Here is a 24,232-nt window from a genome sequence, read left to right on the forward strand (position 1 = left end):
ACCGCGACGCGTTCAACGGTCCTGAAGGTATCCGGACGACATTCTTCAACCTAACTCTCCTTTCACCCCACCAACCTAGTCAATGTCGGTACAGGCGCGCAACCGCCGGCCACGCGGCAACAGCCCGCCTCTGCCGGTTTCTGAGAAGTATGAGGAGCGGAAAGTGAGTGCGCCATTGCTGACCAGTGCGAATTGCTGGGACAACAACAAATCATAAAGTGGATCGAAGCTCATGCCCAGCGCGTCGACCCCGTCCGCCCCGTGATCCACGCCGAGGATCTGCGACAGGAGCGACTGACGTCTTACGCCGTTGCTCTCGCACTCACCTTTGCGGCCGTCTGCGTGCGCTTCTGGGGCATCCGGCATCCGAACCAGGTCGTGTTCGACGAGGTGCACTTTGGCGGCTTTGCGAACCAGTACCTCCGGCGCGAGTACTACTTTGACGTCCACCCCCCGCTGGCCAAGATGCTGAACGCGCTCGCGGGCTGGTTCGTCGGCTACAACGGCAGCTTTGGTTTCAACTCCATCGGTGACGACTATATCGAGGCCGGCGTGCCGTACGTTGCGATGCGCAGCTTCGTCGCTGTCATGGGCGCTGTTACTATTCCCCTCGTTTACGCCATTATGCGCGAGTCGGGTTACCCGATCGCCATCTCTGCCTTCTCCGCATTCCTCGTTCTCTTCGGTGAGCTTGACAGAACTGGCGGATAGCTGACACAACAGACAACGGTCACATCACCCAGACCCGCCTGATTCTCCTCGACGCCGCCCTCTGCCTCTTCATGGCGCTCACGCTTTTCTCCTACGTCAAGTTCCACCAGATGCGCTACCGCGAGTTTACGCAGGAGTGGTGGTTCTGGCTCTTGGCGACTGGTTTCTCCTTGGCCTGCACCCTCGGTTGCAAGATGGTCGGCCTCTTCACGTTCTTTACCGTCGGCTCCGCCGTTATCTGGGATCTCTGGGAGATCCTCGACATCAAGCGCGGCCACACTATGGTGAGCTTACGATCTCGATCTTTCAGCTGACATTCAGGCGTACTGGTGGAAGCACTTCATCTACCGTGCCATCGGTCTCATCGTTTTCCCCTTCATCCTCTACCTCTCCTTCTTCTGGGTTCACTTCAAGATTCTCAAGTTCTCCGGTCCTGGCGACTCGTTCATGTCTCCCGCGTTCCAGGAGACGCTCCAGGGCAACGAGCTGCTCCTGAACGCGCAAGAGGTCCGTTATTACGACACGATTGTCCTCAAGCACAAGGACACCAAGCAGTTCCTTCACTCCCACCCCGACAAGTACCCTCTCCGCTACCCCGATGGCCGTATCAGCTCTCAGGGCCAGCAGATCACCTGCTACCAGTTCAACGACACGAACAACCACTGGCAGATTCTCCCGACCCGCGAGATTCCCGAGAGCGGACGCGGCCGTGTCGTTCGCCAAAACGACATCGTCCAGTTCCGCCACGTTGGTACCAACACCATCCTCCTCACCCACGACGTTGCGTCGCCCACAATGCCGACCAACACCGAGTTTACCACCATCGACCCCGACAACGAAGAGCGCAAGGATGAGACCTACTTCCAGCTCAAGGTCGAGGACGCCCACGACGGCGAGCCGATCAAGTCGCTTTCGTCGCACATCAAGGTCATGCACATGAAGACGCATGTGTGGCTGTGGACGCACAAGGTGGCGCTTCCGGACTGGGGCCACAAGCAGCAGGAGGTCAACGGCAACAAGAAGGCCGACGACCCTTCGCTCACGTGGATTGTGGACGAGATCATCGAGGACGGTCAGGGCCAGGACTTCCAGAACCGCACGGCGCACGTCGACGAGAAGCCGGTCCGCAAGATGCCCTTCCTGAAGAAGTGGTGGGAGCTGCAGATCCTCATGCTGCAGCACAACGCGGGACTGTCGTCTGACCACCCGTACGCCTCGCAGCCGATCGAGTGGCCGTTCTCCCTCTCCGGTGTCTCCTTCTGGACCGACTCCGACGAGAGCCAGCAGGTTTACATGATCGGCAACCTGCTCGACTACTGGATCTGCTCCATTGCGCTGTCCATCTTCGTCGGCGTGCTTGCGGCCGACATGATTGCCCGCCGCCGTGGCATTGAGCCCATCGAGTCCGCGATCCGCAACCGTCTCTACCGCAACACTGGCTTCTTCCTGCTCGCCTGGGCCTTCCACTACTTCCCCTTCTTCACCATGGCGCGCCAGCGTTTCCTCCACCACTACCTTCCGGCGCATCTCGCCAGCGCGCTCGTCGCGGGCGGTGTCATTAACTTCATCCTCGTCGAGGCGGTCAACTACCCCATGTCTAAGGCTGGCCCGCGCACCCGCCTCCGCCCCGTCAGCCGCGTCTCTCTCTCCCGCAACAAGCTCTACATTATGGCCGTCCTCTTTGCGATTGTCCTGTGGTGCTTCTGGTTCCTCGCGCCGTTCACTTACGGCACCTCCCTCACGCCCGAGCAGGTCGGACGCAGGAAGATGCTCTCCACCTGGACGCTCCACTTTGAGCCCAAGGTCACGCACGATGTTAAGGTTGGTGAGGACACCATGATCATTGGTGGAAACTAAGTCCGGCTGTCTGCCCGTCTTATCGCTGAGAGCGAGGAAGGGCGTGTCGTACTTCATACAACAAAACTATATACCCTACGTACTTTCCGAGTACATGCATACTTCTCTTCCGCACATTACTTCCAGCCTGAATGTTCTGCTTAAGCAACGATGGCATTCGAAGCTTCGGAGCACGTCACCAAGACAACATGCATGCTGCCTCACAGCCACAGCCACTGGAAAGTGCTGGTGGAGGTTAGGGGCTCATTGTTTGGACGGGTGTGCGGGAGCTATTCCACGTGGGTTTTGCTCACACTTTCGAAGCTCGATTACGTCTGGAAACATTAGCCCGTCATCGCTGTCATCACTAGTTTTCTGTCTACCAGTCTTCGCGTCTCCGGCAACCAATCCGCACAGCAAGGGCACAGCTGCAGAGAATCTTATCTCTAGAATTTTGCTGTGAAGAAGCTTCGGCCCCGGCTGCGTGACGGCTGATCCGCCCCGACTCGACTCCGACAACCCGCCCAACAATGTCCTACCAGCAGTCCTACGGCGGGTATCAGCAGCAGCCAGTGTACCCTGCGCTCCCTGCTGCCGGCCAGCCCAGCAACACGGTCGCCAACTACGGTCAGCAGCAGCAGCAGCACCCGGAGCACCATGGCCTGCACCTCCCGCACCTCCCGCAACTTCCGCACATCCACATCCCTTTCGGACAGCACCAGCACACCCACTCGCAGACTGGAGCGCTCTCGGCCCCTAACACGGGCACGCTGGGTGCGCCGGGGTACGGCAGCTGGAATGCCAGGCAGGGATATGGGTACCAGTCGGCCGTGACTGTCCCGGCGCTGCAGCCTCAGCAGCTCGAGACCGTCACCAAGGACGAGGACCCCGTCTACGGACCTCTGGGACGAGCACGAGGGAAGATCGACCGTGGCCTCACCAGTGACAATGAGATCTCGCCCGACCTTGGGGACCTCTTTGCTCCTTGTGAGTTATGGTGACATTGCTTAACTGACCCCAGCCGCCGAGCCCGTGTACGTCCGGCCGCCTGCCGATTCGAAGGCGTTTCTCAACATGCGTATCCTAAAGAACGTCCCGATTCCGGATTCTCTGCACTCTGAGTTGAGCCGTGAGTTGTTTTTTGCGGTAGAGCTGACAAGCAGACAAGCATGTGGCCGCGCGGATGGGCATCTTCGAGGAGATCGAACGGGCATGGTTCGTTGTCGAGAACAGGTTGTTCTTGTGGAACTACAACGACGGCCGCGAATTTAGTCGCTTCGACCAGATGGCGGGCGAGATCCAGGTTGTTGGCCTTGTGCGCGCGCGGAAGGATGTGTTCATCGACGGCATCACGCACCTTCTCATCATCTCGACCGCGTCGCGAACAAAGATGCTCGGTCTGTCGCAGGAGGACAACGGCGAGCTGTCAATCTACACGACCGACTTCGAGGTCGACTCGCCGGCGCAGTTCACAGAGGTCCAGGGCACCGACGACGGCCGCGTGTTCCTTCTCGGTCACAACCGCGACATCTACGAGCTCGAGTACACTGCCAACAGCGGCTGGTTCGGAAACGGAACGAAGATGTGGATCACGAACCGCACCTCGTCCGTCATCGCCAACTGGGTTCCGTCTCTGTTCACGCCAGCGAACCGTGAGGGTATCGAGAAGTTTGTCCTCGACCCGCAACAGAACCGTCTCTACACTCTGCAGACTAACGGTACCATTGAGTGGTTTGATGTCTCCGGCACCAAGTTTGAGAGCAGGGGCAAGTACGTCCACGCGCGGAGCGATCTACTCCGTCTCAACTATGGCGGACCGCCTCCTCAGCACCAAGCCGCCAAGATTGTCAACATCGCCCCGGTTCGGAGCAACGAGAGCAAGAAGGTCTGGATCGTCGCCATCTCGGCCAACGGCTCGCGTCTCTACCTCGGCGCCGCTGGCTTCTACCCCGGCAGTTCGGGCATGCTGAGCCTGATCGGTCACCGCCCGCCGCCGCCCGCTTGCACCAAGGCTGACGCCAACTCGTTCTACTCGTCCGGCACCATGATCGCCGTAAAGGTTGAGGACACGAGCAAGACGATCGTCAGCTACGTCACGACGGCTGCAGGCCGTATCTCGAGCCAACGCGAAAACGCCCACACTCAGCCTGGCCAGACCATGTACTCGCAGCCGATCCTGCAGGAGTGGGTCGAGAGCGGTACCATCCCCGCCCAGGTCTGGACCATCGCCGAGGTCACCAAGACCAACCCTGCCTTCTCTCCCCCCGCCCTCCGCCGGCCAGATGCGGTCGCCCTCTCCCAGCTCCCGCGCGAGGCTACCGTCGGCGCCCGCCAGTTCCTCATCCTCACTAACAGTGGCATGTTCTGGGCGCTCCAGCCCCGTCCCGTCGACATGTACCAGGACGACATCGGTGTTGAGAAGGAGGAGGCTGCCAAGACGTGTGGCTCCGCTTTCGGACGCATCCAGGTCGCCGCCATGTGCTACCAGCTCGCGGCGGACACATCGGGCAAGCAGCCCGAAGTCGCCTCCATTGCTATGAACATTCTCCTGACGTGCGACCCGCCCGTGATCCAGACGTCATCGAACGGCGCCCGCACCATCAGCTACTCGCCCCGCCACGACGGCTACGCGCTCTCCATTGCTCGTCTTCTCCGCCCGATCTGGGACAACAAGGTCACAGTGCCCGCCCCGAAGGGTATGCAGAAGCTCGCTGTTCCCGAAAAAACGCTCCTTGAGGTGCAGCAGAACCTCGCCAAGCTGCTCAAGGTCGTCGAGGACCACCCGTTCCCGCGCCACCAGGCCGACGGCGACCAGCGGCTCGCGTGGGAGCAGGAGGAGCTGTCGATGCACGGCCTCACGACGCTGCTGAAGCAGAGCATCGAGGCCATCTCCTTCATCCTCCTGCTCGCCGACTACAAGCTCCCGGACGTCATCGCCAAGTGCAAGCCGCAGACGCAGCAGGCCATGTCAAGCCTCACGTACCAGGGCCTGCTTACGAGCCAGGGCGGACGGGAGATTGCGCGCCAGCTTGTCACGGCGCTCATCGAGCTGCAGATCGGTGCCGAGCTCAGCATCGACACGTTGTCTTCGATCCTGCAGCAGCGCTGCGGTACGTTCGTCGAACCGGGAGATGTCGTTCTGTACCGCGCCGAGGAGGCTCTGCGACGGGCGGAGAACACGCGCGACCCGATCGAGCGCAACGAGCAGCTGACCGAGTCGCTGCGGTTGTTCGGCCGCGCGTCCGAGTCTGCCGCGCGCGCCGTCTTCCCCCGCCTCGAGGACGTCACCAAGCGGTACCGCGACCTCAAGGACATCCGGGGCGCGATCGAGCTGCCGCTGCGGGTTGCTACCGAGATCGACCCGAACGACAAGGCGGGCGACTATGTTCGCGACGGACAGCACAAGGACGACCCGCGGCGCGAGTTCATGATTCAGCGGCAGGAGTGCTATGCGCTCGTCGTACTCGCGCTCGGCGACTACGACGCTGCCCTCTCGCATGCCGTCGCGGCCAACCGGCCAGACAACGCTGCTACGATCCGCGACGAGGCGTATGCGCTCGCGATCCAGAGCGACGACGAGCTCTTCCACTTCTACCTCTACGACTGGATTGTGGAGATGGGCCGCCCCGAGCAGCTGCTGGAGTTTGACACGCCCTTCATCGAAAAGTACCTGCACGAGACGTTCTCGACTGTGCCCGAGCGGAGGGACCTGCTGTGGAAGTTCTACGCGCGGAGGGAGGAGTATCTCTCGGCCGCCAAGGCGCTGCAGTCGCTCGCCATGGTGCAGGACGGCTCGGACATCAAGCTCGAGGACCGCGTATACTACCTCGCTCAGGCGCTCACGAACGCACAGTCCGCCGCTTGTGTCGGCACCGAGGACGTTGAGTTCCTGACCTCTCTGCAGGAGCGCGTGGACGTCGCCCAGGTGCAGCTCGAGGTTGTGCGCGCCATCGTGGCGCACACGGGCATGGACGATGCGGAGAAGGTCGCGCCGCTCGAGGCGCTGAACTCGGCTCTTCTGACCCTCGACGACCTTTACCAGGACTTTGCCCGTCCTCTGCGTCTGTTCGAGTGCATCCTCCTCATCCTCAAGACGGCGGACACGCGCGTGGAGGAGGTGTGCCAGGCGGTCTGGCTCGAGCTCCTGCGCAAGGAGGAGGGCAACATCCCTGCCCTCTCCAAGGTGATCACGAGCCTGATGCGGCGATTCTACCCATCCGAGGCGGCGCCGCTGGACATTGTCCTTCCGCTCATCTACGGGCTCACGAGCGAGCTGCACGGCGAGCCGGGGTGGACGACCCGCTCTCTCCTCGCTGGAGGCGTTGGCGCCCGGGAGCTGTGGGACACGATCGTGGCCCTGAGCGAGGAGACGGACCAGCGCGAGTTCTACGCCGAGGAGGCCGCCGTCGTCCTCCAGCAGTGGGTCGATGGCAAGTGCCAGCTGCCCCCCGCCGAGGTCGAGCAGTACACGACGAGCTATCTCCTCCGACACCCTAAGGGGGGCGAGAAGGGCCACGACCAGACGCGCAAGACGCTCCAGGCGGCCAAGAACAAGGCGAGCACGTACTAGACGAGGTGCAGGGAGGGTAGGAGATGGGCTCGGAGGGAGAGGAGCCTCGTAGAGATCACAGATGTAGTAGATCGAAGATTGCCAGAGATTAATGCATAATGTGTCAGTCTGCATGCAGATTGTAGCTTCCGGTGGCTGGAAGTCCCATGCCATGCACTAGTCGGGACGAGATAAGCACGTCAGAACTAGAAGAGTAGCAGCGGCGCGCATGTGGTGCGGACCGAAGAACCTCCACCAGTGATCGTTTGCCACCGCCACGTCAAACAGCGAGCGGTGACGACGGTGACGTTTCGGTCTACCGACTGCGCTCGTTTCGGCATCACCACACACTCACTTCCACCATCACTCCCAGCGACCACCAAAACGCAGTCCTCGACACCGCGCGCCGGGTACTCTAGTCTCGCTTCTCGACGCGGCGAGAGCATCCATTCCTTTCCACCCACCTACTCGGCCCATCGCAGGTGTTCACCCGACAGTCGGGCAAGCCCGCCCGCCGGTGCCGTCAAAACAAGCCCGACACCGTCGAGATCTGTGCTTCCCAAGAGTCCTCGATAATCGCATTCATCAAGACTTGACACTGCCTCCCGACACACATCAGCACTGCTCGTTATCAAGACTGTCACCGCGGGCTGAGTGACTAGTGATCAAGTTGCACTCCAGCCTTCCTTCTACTGCAGAGCGGCTGACACATCGACACCATGAGGCGCCTCGTCGCCTACGGCCTGCTCTCGACGGGCCTGACGGGCTCCGTTATTGTGAATGCGGTGCGCTCGCGGCCCAACTTCTTCGCTGCGGCTGTGGCGCTCGGCAAGAGCAGTGGGAGTCTAATGGTAAGTCACTACCCACCTGCAAAGGTGGACAGCTTTCTTAGGTGTACTGGTAGCTGAAACCCAGGTACTCGGCAACTTTGTGCTCTTCATCGCGATTCTCGCGGGCATTGCGTTCAAGCGGGTGTTCTTCGGCACGTTGCGCCAGATCGAGTACGAACACATGTTTGAACGGTTGTGGATCTTCCTGACCGAGTCGCTGCTCGCGCTCACCATCTTCCGGGAGGACTTTAGCGCAACCTTCCTCGCCTTCTATGGCGTGCTTGTGTTCCTCAAGTGCTTCCACTGGGTCTCGGGTGACCGCGTCGACTATGTAAGCTACCGTCAAGAGTCTCTTCAGCTGACGCCAGATGGACCAAGTGCCCCCTCCCGGCCCCCCGACGTCGTACCACGTCCGCATGGCGTCGGTCATGAGCGTGCTGACGGTGGCGGACCTTGTACTGTTCGTGTACGCGGTGCAGTCCTCGATCAGCTTGCAGGGGCACACCGCGAACGTCCTCTTCGCATCCGAGTTCGCCATCCTCATCGCTTCCATCCTCGGTATCTGGGCGCGTTACATCGTCGGCATTATGGACCTGCGGCACGCACGCGGCCGCGTCGACGCGCCCGTCTGGGAGGAAAAGTCGATGTACCTGTTCTACATCGATCTGGCCGTCGACTTCGCCAAGCTGCTGACGTACCTCATCTTCTGCATCGTCATCTTCCTCAACCACGGCTTCCCGATCCACATCCTCCGCGATGTGTACATGACCCTGCGCTCGTTCATGGCCCGCTGGTCCGACCTCCTGCGCTACCGCCGCGCGACTCGCAACATGGACGAGCAGTACCCCGATGCGACGGCTGCCGAACTCGAAGCTAGCGGCGACCACACCTGCATCATCTGCCGTGAGGAGATGGTCGCGCGTGGCGAGGGCTCGGAGCAGGATAGCGATGGTCCGAACGTGACCCCGAAGAAACTCGCTTGCGGACATATCTTCCACTTCCATTGCCTCCGCTCCTGGCTCGAGAGGCAGCAGGCATGCCCAACATGTCGCCGAGACGTCCTCTCGCCTGCCCGTGCGCCGGCAACTCCGCGCCCGCAAGAGCCTCAGAACGCCGAGCAGAACCCGCAGAACCAGGCGAACCAGGCAGACGCCCCGCAGCCTCGCCCACAACCGCAGGCTGCCGCCGTCGCCGCCGGAGCGGCACAGGCAGCGGCGGACAACACGCGTGTTGTGTTCGAGGAGTACTTCCGTCTCCCGACCGTGAACGGTGACGCGCCTCCAATTCCGATCCCGAACCAGCCCTCAAGCGCGGCGCAGACGCCGAGCGAGACCCGCCCGGTCCTGCCATCGAGCGACGAGGAGCGCCAGCGGTCTATCTGGGGTGCGCCGATCACGCCCGGTCGGTTCGTGCGTCCGCCCCTAGGCGCCGCGCCGCGCTGGCCCGAGGCTGGCTCTCGCTCCGGCACAGCGACACCGAGCAGCTCTCAAGCTCCTCCCGTCTTCACTCTTCCCAGTCAGCGCGGCCGTGCTCCTGACGAGCTCTTCGACGAGAACGACATGCCCCTCCGCCACGCTGCTGCTGCTGCCGCCCTGCGGCGATTCGAGAAGGGTAAGGGCAAGGAGAAGGAGCGAAGCTGGGATGAGGCGCCGACGCAAAGGGCGTACCTCAGCGAGGCGGGCATTGGATCGCCGGGAACGACTGTCAGCGAGCTGTCTCGCCTTGCGCAGGCGCCTGGAAGTCGTGCCGAAGCCCGGGCAGCGCTCGAGCAGAGACTTTCGGCACTCCGCGCTGTAGATCGCCAGGTTTGGGGTCTCGTCACGGAACTGAGTCGGCTGAAGTCTGCGTGGGACTTTGAGGACGCTGCGGGCCACTCAGCTCCCTCCGCCTCTGCTACCTCTGCTTCCACTTCAGCCCCTACTTTCGCCCCCACCGCCAGCCATTCAGGCAGTGGCAATGGAGCCAGAGGCAACTCGAGCAGTGTGCTCCCCCGCGCCACCCCGAGTCCGCCCAGTTCGGGACCACAGCGCCCATCCTCCCCCCACCACATCACGCGCGAGGTCGATGCACCCTGGAGCAGCGTGGCGAGGAGTCTGACCCCCGAGCCGGCCATTACGCCCCTGTTCTCCCGCCCCGCGGCGGCTGTGAGCCCCCTGGCCGAGCTGCCGCCAACGGTTGCTAAGCCTCCTTCTCCTCCGACACAACCCTCGACGCAGGCTCAGACCTTTCAATCTCAGTCTCCTCCGCTACAGCCCCAGCCTCGGGTAGAGCAGACCCCGGAGACAGAGGAAGTGGCAGTGGAAGCGGTCGTCGGAGACGAGCCGGTGGACGAGGGGAAGCAGAAGGAGGAAGCCACGTTAGACGCGTAGATAGATGTTCATGATGCATTATATATGATATTGTCTAGCCCAGTCACCACATCCTAATCCTCGCGGTCGAGGAAGGATGCGCCCCGGTCATTGCCGAGCTTGCGCGTGAAATTGTCGTACCACTTCTGGAAGACTGAGAGCGGGATGGGCGTTTGCGGCGTGAGCGGCGCGTCGCCGAAGGAGTGGAGGTAGTTCCACAGCTGGACGTCAGCTACATGTGCGGCGAGCAGCGAGCAGCGAGCTGCGAGAACGGGACTATCCCCCCTCTCTTCTCTTTCCTATTTTTCTCCGGAAAAGTAGAGGCGGCCAGAAAACAGAGCATACGTACATTCTTGACAACTTTCTCGGCAACCTTGCCAACGTCGACCTTGGCTGCAATCTCGGCGCCCTTCTCCCTACTCGCTGCGCGCTGCTGAACCAGCGCGTCGACGGCCGCCAGGGGCGCAATCTCGATTCCGACCTGGGCAGGGCCCTGGGCTTGATTCGTGGGCGGATTGACTTTGTAGATTGCGCTGGGGCGCGCATTCGTCAGTCTGCGGTTAGCTTAGAGACGGAGCACTGCCAGCTGTCCTAGATGCCCCTTATGCTTAGATCGCCAAGGACTGGAGCTGAGATGCTAATACTTCGCCGCTTCGCGGCTCGTCAGACTCACCCTCCCAGCGCAATCCAGTCGTTCGGCGCGTTCGGCCACGCATAGTGTACCGTCGCGCCGTAGCCTTCGGGGAAGGGCGTCCCTGTCAGGAAGACAGTCAGGTGGTGAATCTCATAGGGGTTCTCGAGCAGGAAGACGAAGTGTGTCTCGTCGCTGGATCTGTCAGCTCTTCCGGGGATACTAGGCAGCTCACATCTGCTGGAGATTCGTTTGCCTGTTGTCAGCTGGGGAACTACGAGCGACTGGCTCTAGCTTGGGAAGAGAGTTACTCACACCAATCGGCCCGCAACAATGGCTCCGAACATGCTGGCTGTGAGTCAAGAGAGACAAGAAGGAGTTGCAGGGGATGACTTTTGCTCGGTGTTGTTGAAAGGGGAGCTGGCAAAATCACGGTGATGACCTCACACATTGCGTCTGCCTTCCCTCGGTGGAGGTCATTGTATAAGCGGACCAAGGCGAGCGATTAGCGGAACCAAATCAGGTGCTGCCTGATACCGTCCACCGTCGCTGGTGTCGAGGCGACCATCATCATCAAGCTCGTAGTCGTCAACATCCGCTACCAGCACATCAAAATGGTCGACGCCACGACATCGCCCGAAGAGGCAGAGACCTCTCGCGATGGCCTCCGTCGGATGCAGCGCCTGACCGAAGCGTCGCGCCGCAAAGTCTCCGGCAGGTGAGCTATTCGATAAGGGGCTCCTCAAGCTGACATTGCAGGAGCCTTGCAGCTTTCCACCCGGGCTCGTCGTATCTGATCTACCCGCCCTCTGGGCGGATGGGACGGCACCACGTTATGACTTCCGTGTTTACCGAGTCTGCGCCGCGGTCGATCGCGCTCCCGCCCATCTTCAGCAAATCGGAGATGATGAGCGTGTCGCCTGACGGGGCGTGGCTCACGTCCTTCTTCAACAATGGGCCGAGCGAGAACCTTGGCGTGCCGCGGATCGAGGAGCGGGGAGACTTCATGGTTTTTGCATCGAGCCTGCTCGAGCCCTCGTCGCTGCAGGGCGGATGGCCGACGCTGGCCACTATGCCCCTGTCGTCTCCCCCGCTTGCTGTCCTACACGTCTACCCGCCGCGCACGAAGCTGAGCCCGAGTGGGCAGAAGGCCGCCCCGGGTCTCGGACCCGTCCCGCCCCCGGGACACTTCACGGCGCGCTCCCGGGGACCCAGCATAGTCCTCCTCTCGACCGACCTCATCTACTTCCTGCACCCACACCCGCTGCCCGCGACCGTTGTGCTCGACACGCGAAGCTCGCACGCCGTACCGACCGAGAGCGTCTCGGCCGCTGAGAGCGGGAACGCGGCCCCACTTTCCTGGACGCTGAATGCCCTGCGGTGTCCGCTCGGGATTCGAAGCTACGCGAGTCTGAACAACCCAGGACCTGTGACGAGTTCGGGGACGTACCGAGCTGAGCGCGGGTGGCTTGGCATGGTCGGCGGCAGCGACGCGGTGTGGGCGGCCGTCGAGCGCGACGGCGAGATCAATGTGACGCGCATCGACATTGGTCTCGACAGCAACAACATGCCGTACCTGGCCACGACGCCTTTGCCGGCACTCCCGCACGCGCAGCCCAAGCCGTTCGAGGGCGCGACCTCGCCGCCCCACGCCAGCCTCGAGGAGGTTGCCTTTGTACCCCTCCCCGACGGAGACGGGAGCGAGGGCGTCGGCCTGAGCATGATCTACCGCGACGTGGACATGACGTTTGGCCCGCCGCCCCGCGTCCGCATGCGGTTCGAGTACGTCGAGCTGCGCAAGCGCTCCGTAGCCGTCGTGGACGGGTTCAAGGAGCTCGGATCGGGCGACGACGCCGCGGCGTCGCAGGACTGGGCGCCCTCCGTCGAGTCGAAAACCACCACCGTGTCGCCGGAAGGCACGTCGATCCTGGCCATGACGGTGCTGCCCGACGTGCCGCCGCATACGCTGGCCATGGGCCTCGTGTCGAACAACGAAGGCCTGTTCTTGTCCCACATCAACCTGGCCCCTCATTCTGAGAACGACACGAGCGCAGGCGGCGCGCCGCGGTGGAAGGCGCTCGTGGGCGAGCAGTTCGCCCTCGACCCGAGTGTGGGCAACATCGACCTGGCCCTGATTCCGAGCCAGGGCGTGACGCGCGGCGAGATGGGCCTGGTAGCTGTCGGAGGAGGCGGCTCTCGGCCGCGTCTCATCCCTTCGCCCCGTCTCGGCGCGCCGGCGCACCCCGAGGAATCTCTGAACCACATCGCCGAGCGGTGTGCGCGTTCCATCGAACTCGCCGTCGTGCAAGGCGTAGATTGGAGCGACGCGGTGCGCGCCGCGTTCGCGCTGGTTCCTCGGTCGGAAGCGGGCCCCCTCTCCGCCGCAATCCTGAAGCAGGCGCTGAACCTCTTCACGAAGCACTCGCGGAGCTACGTCCCGCACCTCCTCCGCATCCAAGTCGCAGTGTGGGCGCAAGCCGACGACGGGCGGCGCGCCTATGCAGCCGAGCTGATCCGGCTCGGCGAGGCGTCTCAGATCTTCTTCCTGTGCGGCAACGAGGAAGGAGGCGTGATCAGCTTCGACCTCGACAGTGTCTGGCACCTCGTTGACGTGTTCGAGTGGAGTGTGGCCCTGCTCGGACAGGTGTTCCGGGACGCTGTGGCCGAGAAGGCGTCTGTGGAGTGGAACGGCGCCGACGCCGAGGCCTCGGGTACGAGTCGCGTGCTGTACCTCGTGCACCCGCTTTTGCGGCGGATCGTAGCCCGGCTCGTCGCGCTGTGTGCGGCCTTCGCCAAGTTTGTCGCGCAGCTCGACCGCCCCATTCGGCCCCCAGAGAGCGCAATGATGCTCACACGGTGTCCGCAGGCGACTGCCGTTGCGCAGACGCGCGTATCAGACGCGACTGCGACGGAGGGTGTGGACCTGAACGCCTGGGGCGAGGTGCTGGGCAGTCTGTCCAAACTCGCCCGTCCAGGCGACGCAGAGGTATGCGCCTCCCTCCTCGGGCTGGACATTGCGCCGCTCGCGCCGCAGCTCGGCCCCGTCCTCGCCGCTCTCCCTGCGCCCTCGGCGCTCTTCGAGGCTCCCGCCGTGCAGCCTGAACGCGACGGCGCTAGTTTCGCCCAGGTCGGCGAGATGCCCACTGCCGTTTGCGATCGGTGCGGGGCACGCACGGTGCTGGCCGTTAGCAACGTCATGCGCACTGGGCCGGCGTCGCCTTGGTCCGCCTGGAGGAAGAATTGGAACATGAACTGCGTGTGTGGTGGGACTTGGGTCCGGATCCCGCTCGAGATCCCGCACAACATTAGGCGGTGAACGGTGAGCGCAGCGAACCGCGAGTCCCAACCCACAGTATGAGTTAGCCCACATCGGTTCGACTCATATCGGTCCAGTAGATAACTAGACGACGATGCAGCATGCAGCACTCCAATGGACACGTTACGCAGTGGATATCTCTGGGGTATGGCTAATCTACAAGGTGTGGAAGTTCAGGTCTATGCGTAAGGAAGGAAGAAAAGGTCATTTGACTCGCCTCCGTTTCAACAAGGGCCGTTTCGAGAGGCGGCGTTTCAGGGACCCGCTCTGCTAGAGTTTCTGGGCCTTGAGGCTGTTCACGAGCCCGGCGAGGCCGAACCCGGAGCTGCTCCGCGAGGGAGCGCGCTCGCTCTGCACGCCTGGCGTGGAGGGTTTGGGCGTCGCGGGCGTCTGGGGCGTGCGCGGTGTACTTTGCGCCGGGCTGGGTGTTCGGACATCAGCCTGGGCGGCTTGGGCTGAAGCCTGGACGGCCGCGGCGGCGGGCACGGCTGGCGCGGCGCCGGCTGCCGCTGCTCCGGCCGAGGTGGCTGGGGCAGAGGCGGGGCTGGCCTCGCTGTCGGCCGTGGCGTAGCCCTCCTCACTGCTGCTGTCCGAGTCGAGGGGCTCCTCCTTCTTCCGTCCCGCTGCCTTGAGAGCATTGCTGGCCATGATGACGTTGAGCGCGTCGCTCCACTTCTTCCGTGGGTTGAAGTTCTCGCGAATGTTCGAGCTCAGGTCATAGCCTGCCGAGCGCGCCGCGTCCTCCTCCTTCATTGCGCCTCGGCTCGCCACGATCCATGGGTGCTGCAGCGCTTGCGCGGCCGTCAGGCGCTGCTTCGGGTCCACCACCAGAAGCTTTCGGATGAAGTCCTTCGCCGGCTCAGAGACGTGCTTCCAGAACCGGTCGTGGAAGGTTACTTTCCCTCTAGTCGTTTCCCGGATCAGCTCGGCCTTGTCGTCGCTCCGGAACGGACTGTACCCGCACAAGAGCGTGTACGCGATCACGCCCGTGGACCACAGGTCGACAGGGTAGGAGTGCGGCTTGCCGAGCAGCACCTCGGGGGCGGCGTAGCCGAAGGATCCGGCCATCGAGGTGATCTCCTCGTCGGGCTCGAGGTGCTTCGCGATACCGAAATCGGCAATGACGATGGGAGAGACAGGATCCCGCGTCTTAAAGAGAATGTTCTCCGGCTTCAGGTCGCGGTGCACGATTTGGTGCGCGTGCAGGTACGCAGTAGCCTCGAGGACTTGTCTGCGGGTCAGCTAAGAAGCTCCTCAATCAACTTTTAGCGGACACCCCACTCTCGGCGCATAACTACTCACCGGATACAATCTCCCGCGTCCTTCTCCGTGAACCGCCCCCGCTCCGTAATCCGATCGAAGAGCTCACCGCCGATCGCAAGCTCGAACGCAATGTAGTACTTGTCGCGGCTCTCAAAGTGGTCCCACACGTGCACGATGTGCGGGTTATCCAGATCCTTGAGCACGTTGATCTCGTCCATGATCGTCGACGGGTCCTTAACTAACTTCTTGGGGACGATTCTGAAGTCAGCTTGATATGACGCTTCGCATAGCTGCGCGGAAAGCGGGAAAGCATGTGCTCATGGCTGCGGCTCGGAGGCTGGACAGCGGCGAGGAAGCGGACGCAGCGAGGTGAAGGGCGGGCGTCACGGCGCAACGTTACCGCAGCGGGGCGCACAGAGCACAACAACCGACCGCAGCAGTGACGTCTCCGTGACGTGCCGCGTCTCGAGTTGAGTCACCGATCCCATCCCCGCAGCCTGACGATTCGACGCCCAGCACACGTCTGTGACCACCGCCGACGCTCGTGCCGCCACCGCCGGCTCCGGCACTGCTCACTCACTTGAGAGCGACCTCCTTCTCCTCGCCTCCTGGCGGGCGCCACGTCGCGCGCACGACCTTGCCAAACCCGCCGCGGCCCAGGAGCTCCTCGAGGCTGTACTCCTTCTTCTTCTTGAACGACTTGGGCTGAGAAAGCAGCACATCGCGCAGGTCGGACGTGATGCCCATGGCGGCTGGGAGCTTCCGAGAGAAGCGAAGTGAGCGTGCGGGAAGGAGGAAGCTAGGGCTCGGGAGCGCGGGGGTTATGGGTGGAAGGGAAGCGGAGTGAGCAAGTCGAGCAAGTAATCGAGATAGCGAGCGATCTGGCCGATTGGGTTCGCAAGTAACTGAGATGAGTGAGAGGAAAGAGAAAGGTGTAACGAAGAGTGAAAGATGTAAAGTGTGGGAGGAAGACGGGATGCACGGCAGTTGCTGTGCACTGTGCCGCTGTACCGGTGTAATTGCGTGAACTATCTCTTGACCACCCGACGCACCGAGGCGAGATTATCCAGGGTGACCTCACCGCTGATAATGGTCGGGTGACGGGGTGAGGCGGCTCGAATAGGCCAGGGTTATTAGGGAATTAGGGAATGTTTGAAGGGATCACTTGGAGCATCCACCAGGCCCGCCCAAAACCTCAAGACACTTGAATTAGAACGCCCAGTGGCTCCAGTGGTGCGGGGACGTGTCTGCCTTTCTGGTGGATCTGGGAGGGGGACAAGTCGACGCCCGTCAAGTGTGCTCTCTGCGCAACAAAGGAGAGATGCGCATGCTCTTTGGTCGTGCGACACTCTTCCACTAGGGAACCGAGTCAGAGAGCCTCGGGACTATGTTCGACCAGTCAACGCCGCCGCGCATGACCACTGCACGATCCGCGCTGAAACTGGTCCACAGCCTCTTCGCTTCAGATAGCTTTTTCCATGATTTCCGCTAGGACGTGCGTGCTTCAGAGGAACTAGCCCGTAAGCCTTCATCTTCCCGTCCTCCTGCATTCCAAGGAGATACACACCACGTTACTCCTGCAATTAGCCCGCGATATAGGCTAGCTAGCCATAGCAAACCATTCATCTCCCGAGCCATTCAAGAGTGGCAGGCACAGGAGGAGTGTGCTCGTCCACCACAACCATCGACAACCTCAACTCCTCGACCCTCTTCGTGCACAGGACTGTCCGGAAAATGCAAGAATCCATAACATGACTATATGATATATGACTGCAACAACTCTAATAGATACGCTGAACGCTGATCCCTTTTTTACGGTAATACCTGTACCACTAAATCTTTTTACGCAATACACGAGTTCTCGTAGAACGTCTTGCCGCTCTTGGTCGGCGCAATGATGCCGGCGCGGACGGTCCAGTCGCCGAAGCGCTCGCCGTCGTTGCGCTCCTTGGCCCATCGTCGGATGAGGTCGCCCATGATCTCCAGGATCTCGGGCTCGGTCACGCTCTCCTTGAACGGCTTGTTCAGGCGCTCTCCGTTGTACCCTCCACCGAGAAGCATCATGTACGAGCCGGGCGCCTTGCCGACAAAGGCGACCTCGGCGGCCCACGGACGCGAGCATCCGTTCGGGCATCCGGACATGCGCATGACGAGCGCGTCGTGGCCGACGCCGGCCTCCTCGCAGATCTTCTCGACCTTGTCGATGAGGACGGGGAGGTAGCGCTCCGACTCGGCCATGGCAAGACCACAGGTCGGGAAGGCGACACAGGCCGAGGACGAGAGACGGAGACCAGAGTGGTTGATGTTGTCGAGACCCCACTTGGCAAGGAGACGCTTGATGTTGGGCAGGTCGGCGTCGTCGACGTCGCAGAGGATGACGTGCTGGTTGGCAGTCAGGCGGAACATGCCCTTGTGGACCTGGGCAATCTCGCGGAGACCGTCCTTGAACTGGTGCTGGGCAGTGTTCTCGACACGACCGTTCTCGATGAACAGCGTGAAGTGGTTCTTGCCGTCCTGTCCCTTCTCCCAGCCGAACTGGTCGAGGTTCGAGTCAAAGGTGTACGGCTTGGCGGGCTGGAAGGGCTTCTTCATGCGCTTCTCAACCTCAGCCTTGAAGGTGGGGACACCGAGGCGGTCGACAGTGTACTTGAGACGAGCGTTCTTACGGTCCTGACGGTTACCGAAGTCACGCTGGGTGAGCATGACAGCCTCAGCAGCGAGAACACCGTCCTCAGGAGTGACGAAACCAAGAACGTCAGCAAGACGAGGGTACGTCTTCTTGTTGGAGTGGGTGACACCCATACCTCCACCGACGGAGACGTTGTAACCGATGATCTTGTCGTTCTCAACGATGGCGATGAAGCCGAGGTCGTTGGTGAAGACGTCGACGGCGTTGTCAGGGGGAACGGCGACGGCGATCTTGAACTTTCGGGGAAGGTAGTAAGGGCCATAGAGGGGCTCCATGTCCTGGACAGCGCCAGTGAAGACGGGCTTCTTGTCGAGCCAGATCTCGTGGTAGGCGGTGGTCTTGGGCAGGAGGTGCTCAGAGATGTCGGTGGCGAACTGGTAAGCGTCCTGGTGAACGTTGGAGATGTTCGGGTTGAAGGAGCAGAGAACGTTACGGTTGACGTCACCACAGGCAGCAATGGTGTCAAGCAGCGAGCGGTTGATGGCCTGCATGGCGGGCTTGAGGTGAGCCTTGACGACACCGTGGAACTGGAAGGTCTGACGGGTCGTGAGCTTGAAGGTGCTGTTGCCGTGCTCGTCGGCGATGCGGTCCATGTGGAGCCACTGCTCGGGGGTACAGACACCACCGGGCATACGGACACGGATCATGAACGAGTAGGCAGGCTCGAGGCCCTGGGCGGCGAGCGACTCGCGGATGTCACGGTCGTCCTGCATGTAGGTACCGTGGAACTTGGTGAGCTGCTGGTCCGAGGCACCGATGGCACCAGTGCTCTTGTCGGCGAGACCCTCGAGAATGGTACCACGGAGGTAGTTCGAGGCAATCTTGATGTGCTCGTTGGCAACGACCTCCTCGGCCTCCTCGATAACGTCGACCGAGTCGACGCCAAGGGCCTTCCAGAGTTCAGCCTCCCAAGGCTTGTAGCCCGTCTTCCATCCGTCGGCGTCAGAGTCGTCACCGAGACCGAGGGGAATGAGCTCAGTGACGCCAAGGCCGGTGAGCTTGGCAAAGAGGTCCTTTCCGGGCTTGTTGTAGTAGATGTAGTCCTCCTTGCGGGGCCAGTACTTGGAGTCACCCATGGCGAAGACCGAGATCTTGGTGTCGGCGAGCTTGGACTTGACCTCGGCAGCGTCGACCTTGGCGAGAGCCTTGTGGAACTCACGGCCATTCAGGGGCGACTCGCCCTGACCGGCGGTCGAGGTGACGATGACAACGTTGGCCTCCTCGGCGAGGTTGCCAATGATGTCCTCGGCGATGGAGTCAAGGACACGAAGCGAGGCAGAAACACCACGCATCTTGGCGCGAGAGACGAGCTGCTTAGCGGTCTTCTCAGCGTTGCCACCGTCAGAGGCGAAGAGGACGAGGAGGCCAGGGCCGTCGAGGGCGTTCAGGAGACGGTCGTAAGCCTCGCGAGCCTTCTGCTTGCGGGCGGCGGCGAGGTCAGTGCCCTTCGAGCCGGTAACCTTGGGGTCGATCGCGGGCTCAGCGCGAGTGAGCTGCGAGAGGTGGCTCTGGCGGTCGAGGAACTCAGCAAGAGCGTTCTTGATGTGGGGAGCGTCGAGAGTGAAGCGCTTCTCGTCGGCCGCGGTAGGATTCCAGCGGAAGAGGGGCCACCAGCCGCCAGAGACAGCACGCTTAGTCTCGCGGAGGCGCTCAAGAGGGCCGACCTTGTCGTTGGTGCCAATGGTGGCACCGTCCTCCTTCTCACCCCAGGGGAGGTAGGCGAGGACGAGCGAAGGGCCGCTATAGGCCTCAGCCTCGCGCATGGCGTTGATGACGTTGGCGTAGTCGGCGAACACAGCGACCGACGAGACGTAGACGTCTCCCAGGTTGAGGGCGTAGAGGGCGAGGTCCTTCTTGCGCTCGCGCTGCTTCTCGGCGAGGGGCGAGAAGGGCGAGGGCTGGGTCTCGTAGACGAGGAGGTTGATGTCGAGGCCAGAGACGAGGGCGTGGTGGAGGCCAGACGAAGCGAGGTCAGCAGCCCACGAGTTGGAGATGACGATCCAGAGGGCAGTCTTGGTCCAGTGACCCTTCTTGCCGAGAGCAACGAGCTCAGTCTCGTCCTCGTTGGCACCCTGGCCGAGGGCCTGGGCGGCCTTCTCGCCAGCCTCGGCGCTCTTCTTGTCGTCCTTGACGAGGAGCCAGTCAGCAAGGGCGGTGTGGACCTCCTTGCGGGTGTCGGGGTTCTTCAGGACCTTCTTGACAAGCTCAACAAGGCGCTCACGCTCAGTGCGGATAGCGACAGCCTTACCGAAGGCGTAGAGGGGGGAGGTCGACTCGTTAGCCGACAGATGAGCGGGGTCGTTCAGGATCTCGAGGGGGTGGGGAGTAGCCTCCAGGAGCGAGGTGTAGGTCGACTCGGCGGAGGGAACGGTGATCGAGCTGGAGGGAATCTCGGGGATAGCCGAGGGGGATCCAATGCGCGAAACAGGAGCGCTGGAGGCGATGGCAGCATCGAGCTGGCTGATAGCCTTGGGGGAAGCGACAAGGACAGAGCGGATAGTAGCCTCCTGTCCGTCGAGAGCGTCGACGACGGCAGCCCAAGCAGAGCCGTACTTGCCGTTACCACCCTCTACAACAACGACCTCCTTGGCCTTGACGCCCGCAATTTTCTGGCTGTTGAGAGGGGAAGCGAGGACGATGTCAACGACGCCCTTAGACTTGAGCGAAGTGGGAAGGAAGTTGAGAACGGCGCGGTCACCCTCAGCAGAGCCGGAGAGAACGGGCTGAGCGCGGCGGGTGAGCTTGAGGACCTCGAGAGAGGCGGCGTCAAAGGCCTTGGGGAGAGCCTCAGCGAAGTCTCCCTCGAGCTCGAGAGGAGCTGAGGAAAGCAGCTTGGAGGCGTCGACCTCCTCGACCTTGCCCTCCAGAGCGGCGGGAGCGACAAAGTGGTAGACAATCACATCGTTCGACTTGGCGAGACGCTGGGCGATAATGGCGTGGTCATAAGCCTCCTGGGCAGTGCGGGAGATGATCGAGACAGCCTTGGGCGAGCGAGGAGCCTGAGCAGACTCAGCGCCAAGAACGTGAACGACGCCGGTGGAAGCGCTCGGGAGCGACGGGAGGAAGGTCGAGTTGGTAAGGAGCTGGGTGTCCTTGGGGAGGGGAAGGTAGGGGTTGAGCTTGTTAACTTCGCTGGGCACACCGGGGACGGGGTGAGCCACGGTGGGCGCGAGTCGGACGAGCGAGGCAACGAGGGACATTGTGTCTGGCAAAAAGTTAGCCGTGGTACCGGGCTAGCGATGAAGCGGGCTGCTCACCTATCCTACAGCCCTAGCTAGCTCGTGAGTGTCCGAAAGGTTGGTTTTGGAGAGAGTAAAGAGAAAAAGAGAGAGAGGAACAAAGGGGAAGCTGGTACAAGGGCGGAAGAGGTCGTGAAAGAAATAGGAAGGGAAGGAATGGTGAGCCCCGAAATGCGAGCAAGGACGCCTGCGTTGTGCAGCAGGCTGTTTCGGTTTCGTTGTGGTCACGACAGATGGCAGACCAAGGAGCGTCGTTCGGAATCGCAGCGCTGTGAGTGGTCGGGACCGGCCATTTGGTGCACCTGATTCGTGTTGGGTAGGGCTGCCGGTCCACCGGAGGTCTAATCAACGACTGGTGTAAGATGACGTGCTTATCCGACACCTAAAAATCACGACACCGCCCTTCGCCACCGCCAATATCTCGAATTCGTACCCTGCAACGGCCATAAGCGACAATCACGTGACACCTCTGTCTAATCAGCGCATTAACATCGCTTATGCCTCCGCACTTATTCACCGCTAATCAGTTCTAATCGATCTGACATTTCCATTAGACGCGGTCTCATTTGTCGAGTGCAGACCCTGCGTGCACCAGCCTGCAAGCTGCCCGCCCACTCTGCCCGCGCAAAAAGTCCAGCCTCGCCCAGCTCATCTCGGATGAATCCTAACTCTACCCTTTCCCGACTCGGGTAGGAGGAGACTTGGAAACAACCTCCAGCGTCCTCGACGCCAGCCTTGCACCTTGGTCTTGGCTTTTCCACACAGCAGCATTCTACTCTGGAACCCGCCATTCCCGTCGGATGCTGACCTTCTAGAATCCAGAACCCCTTCCCAACCCTCCTTCATCTTCCCTGCGGGGAACAAGCGCACAAGGATGCCGAGAGCTAAGCGGTGTCTTGTCAACGGGCGCAACACTTGATGGCTGTTGCAGCATGGTAACTCCACTGGCTTGCCGTAGTCTTGATGACAACGTTCATCTCAGACATGACGACAGCATCGCATTCGGACTGGAGTGGACGGGAGAGTGAATCGGGCAGGCGCCAGATTTCGGAGGATTGTGGGGCACTCGGCGTGATAAACATGAGGCGTCAGGTTCGGGCATATTATCTCTGTCACGCTCACGGACCCCGATAGCACGGACCCATCGCATCCATCGTCCGTGAGAGGGCATAATTACGAACTGCATGCTCCACGCCAGGCGTGCCTCGTTCTCTGCAGAGCAACGTGCTCGAATTGCCTCGCTGACGAAACCATCTGATCGGAATCGATGTCGGGGCTGGAATCAATTCTGAAACCCACCCGCTGCTATCAAGCCACTTCCGTCCTGCATCGGGAGCTGTAGCAGTGCTAACTCTCCCATTAACAGAGTTCGGGAGACCACCAGGCTCCATGCATACTCCACATCGCTGACGTCGTCTTCGTCCTCTCACTCGGCGATGAAGCCATGTTGCAGAGCGATGATCCTCCGCAAGATCGGGGCCCTCAGGGTGCCCCGTCTTCCTCTTCGGAATGCGATCTATGGGCGATGGCGTAGAAGTACGCGCGCTATGGTGGCGGCGCCACGGCGCCTGGATTGACCAATCTCTCGCTTTCGCTGACCGATCAGTCAGCCGATCATTTGAACAGCATGATAGCAGCCAACAGTCGGCCGGTAGCGCCGGTCGGCCGGTCCGGAACGTCTGCGCAGTCACACACAGACACCTCCACCTTACTTCTGGAGATCTTCCTCGCCGTCCTGACAACTCTGTTACGTGTTCATCCATCACCTGCCATTGCCACCTGCCTTACCCGCACTTGACTAAAGTTCGAAACGTTCTCCAAGCACAAAGCTACCCGTCCAGCACTCCACTTACCGAACACGCAGTGCGACAGTGGCCGCCCTCTCGCTGCTCCTTCCACTCCAGCAAAGCTCTGCCAGCCCCTCTGAATATCTGTCCGCTTTAAGGCGGTGAAAGAACTCACCTTCCCCGCTCACAAACTCTTACGCATTCGTGCTTGCCTTACTCCCGTATTGACCGCAACTGCTCACGTGAGGTACCGCTTTCCAGCAATACGAGGGATGGTGAGTGGGACGGCGAGATGTTCATACCGCAGTCAAAGGGAATGATGGCCAGAGGGAAGACAGATTCGCCAAATGCTCAGCTAGCAAAGTTGTCTCGGGCTCACCCCGCTTGTCACCGGGCCTCTACTTCGATCTACGGCCGATGACTACAGCCACCACCATGCAAAAGCCCATCGCCTCCTCAAGCGTTGAACGGCGCATCAGTCAAGAAGTGGAGTCGGCCAAACCCGAACTGACTTCGAGTCTACCACGACCGTATCGATACGAAGCCAGCACACTGAGGCTGTGGAGCTTCTGACACGTGAGTTACTCTTCAACCTCTTTATTTTTGTACGCGCGGGAAGCAATTGCTGCGGCTGCTGCGCACTGAAGACAGGCAGAGCACACGACCGCCAGCACCAATCCCCAGAGACTGCGCTCTTATCCGCAGCAAGTGAGCAGTCGCTGGCACGACTGCCCCAACCAGGAAGTTCTTGGCAGAGCTGCCAACTCCAGTATGCTCGAGCGTTATCTCGGCTCCGTGGCGAGGCGCACAGCGGCTGCGCAGGAATGCCAAATACGCAACCTGACCTCACCCAACGTAAGGCGACTGAATGGACCGCTGCATCTGGACAACGAGCTGACGTGAAGGTCGTGGAGCATCTGTGCGACTGCCCATCAGTTCGCTTTGACGCCCACAGCATGCTGATGACTGCGCACTTCGCAGTGTGTAGAGCTTGACGAGGATAAGCATAAAAGTCGACCAGAGCACGAACACT

At 61.3% G+C, this 24,232-nt stretch overlaps 7 protein-coding genes across 7 annotated transcripts; 4 read left to right on the forward strand and 3 right to left on the reverse strand.

The window, feature by feature from the left end:
- Nucleotides 1-82: 82 nt before the first annotated feature.
- Nucleotides 83-2,568, forward strand: A1Q1_03439 (O-mannosyltransferase; the record flags this gene model as incomplete). Its single annotated transcript, XM_014323237.1, has 4 exons — nt 83-163; nt 220-685; nt 724-995; nt 1,033-2,568. 4 exons carry the CDS (start codon nt 83-85, stop codon nt 2,566-2,568), a joined length of 2,355 nt encoding a protein of 784 aa, XP_014178712.1.
- A 509-nt stretch (nt 2,569-3,077) lies between these two features.
- Nucleotides 3,078-7,117, forward strand: A1Q1_03440 (uncharacterized protein; the record flags this gene model as incomplete). The annotated part of the gene is made up of 2 exons (XM_014323238.1): nt 3,078-3,534; nt 3,711-7,117. 2 exons carry the CDS (start codon nt 3,078-3,080, stop codon nt 7,115-7,117), a joined length of 3,864 nt encoding a protein of 1,287 aa, XP_014178713.1.
- Nucleotides 7,118-7,815: 698 nt separating this feature from the next.
- Nucleotides 7,816-10,295, forward strand: A1Q1_03441 (uncharacterized protein; the record flags this gene model as incomplete). Its single annotated transcript, XM_014323239.1, has 3 exons — nt 7,816-7,947; nt 8,012-8,386; nt 8,424-10,295. 3 exons carry the CDS (start codon nt 7,816-7,818, stop codon nt 10,293-10,295), a joined length of 2,379 nt encoding a protein of 792 aa, XP_014178714.1.
- Nucleotides 10,296-10,348: 53 nt separating this feature from the next.
- A1Q1_03442 (uncharacterized protein) lies at nt 10,349-11,252 on the reverse strand (the record flags this gene model as incomplete). The annotated part of the gene is made up of 4 exons (XM_014323240.1): nt 10,349-10,573; nt 10,624-10,828; nt 10,948-11,142; nt 11,221-11,252. The coding sequence occupies 4 exons, from the start codon at nt 11,250-11,252 to the stop codon at nt 10,349-10,351; spliced, it is 657 nt and encodes a 218-aa protein (XP_014178715.1).
- Nucleotides 11,253-11,519: 267 nt separating this feature from the next.
- Nucleotides 11,520-14,410, forward strand: A1Q1_03443 (uncharacterized protein; the record flags this gene model as incomplete). The annotated part of the gene is made up of 3 exons (XM_014323241.1): nt 11,520-11,623; nt 11,665-14,064; nt 14,353-14,410. The coding sequence occupies 3 exons, from the start codon at nt 11,520-11,522 to the stop codon at nt 14,408-14,410; spliced, it is 2,562 nt and encodes an 853-aa protein (XP_014178716.1).
- An 81-nt stretch (nt 14,411-14,491) lies between these two features.
- Nucleotides 14,492-16,231, reverse strand: A1Q1_03444 (calmodulin-dependent protein kinase I; the record flags this gene model as incomplete). The annotated part of the gene is made up of 3 exons (XM_014323242.1): nt 14,492-15,452; nt 15,524-15,742; nt 16,065-16,231. 3 exons carry the CDS (start codon nt 16,229-16,231, stop codon nt 14,492-14,494), a joined length of 1,347 nt encoding a protein of 448 aa, XP_014178717.1.
- Nucleotides 16,232-17,326: 1,095 nt separating this feature from the next.
- On the reverse strand, nt 17,327-21,373 carry A1Q1_03445 (uncharacterized protein; the record flags this gene model as incomplete). The annotated part of the gene is made up of 1 exon (XM_014323243.1): nt 17,327-21,373. The coding sequence occupies one exon, from the start codon at nt 21,371-21,373 to the stop codon at nt 17,327-17,329; it is 4,047 nt and encodes a 1,348-aa protein (XP_014178718.1).
- Nucleotides 21,374-24,232: the final 2,859 nt, after the last annotated feature.

This window comes from Trichosporon asahii (assembly GCF_000293215.1).
Source record: "Trichosporon asahii var. asahii CBS 2479 unplaced genomic scaffold scaffold00056, whole genome shotgun sequence".
Lineage (NCBI taxonomy): Eukaryota > Fungi > Basidiomycota > Tremellomycetes > Trichosporonales > Trichosporonaceae > Trichosporon > Trichosporon asahii.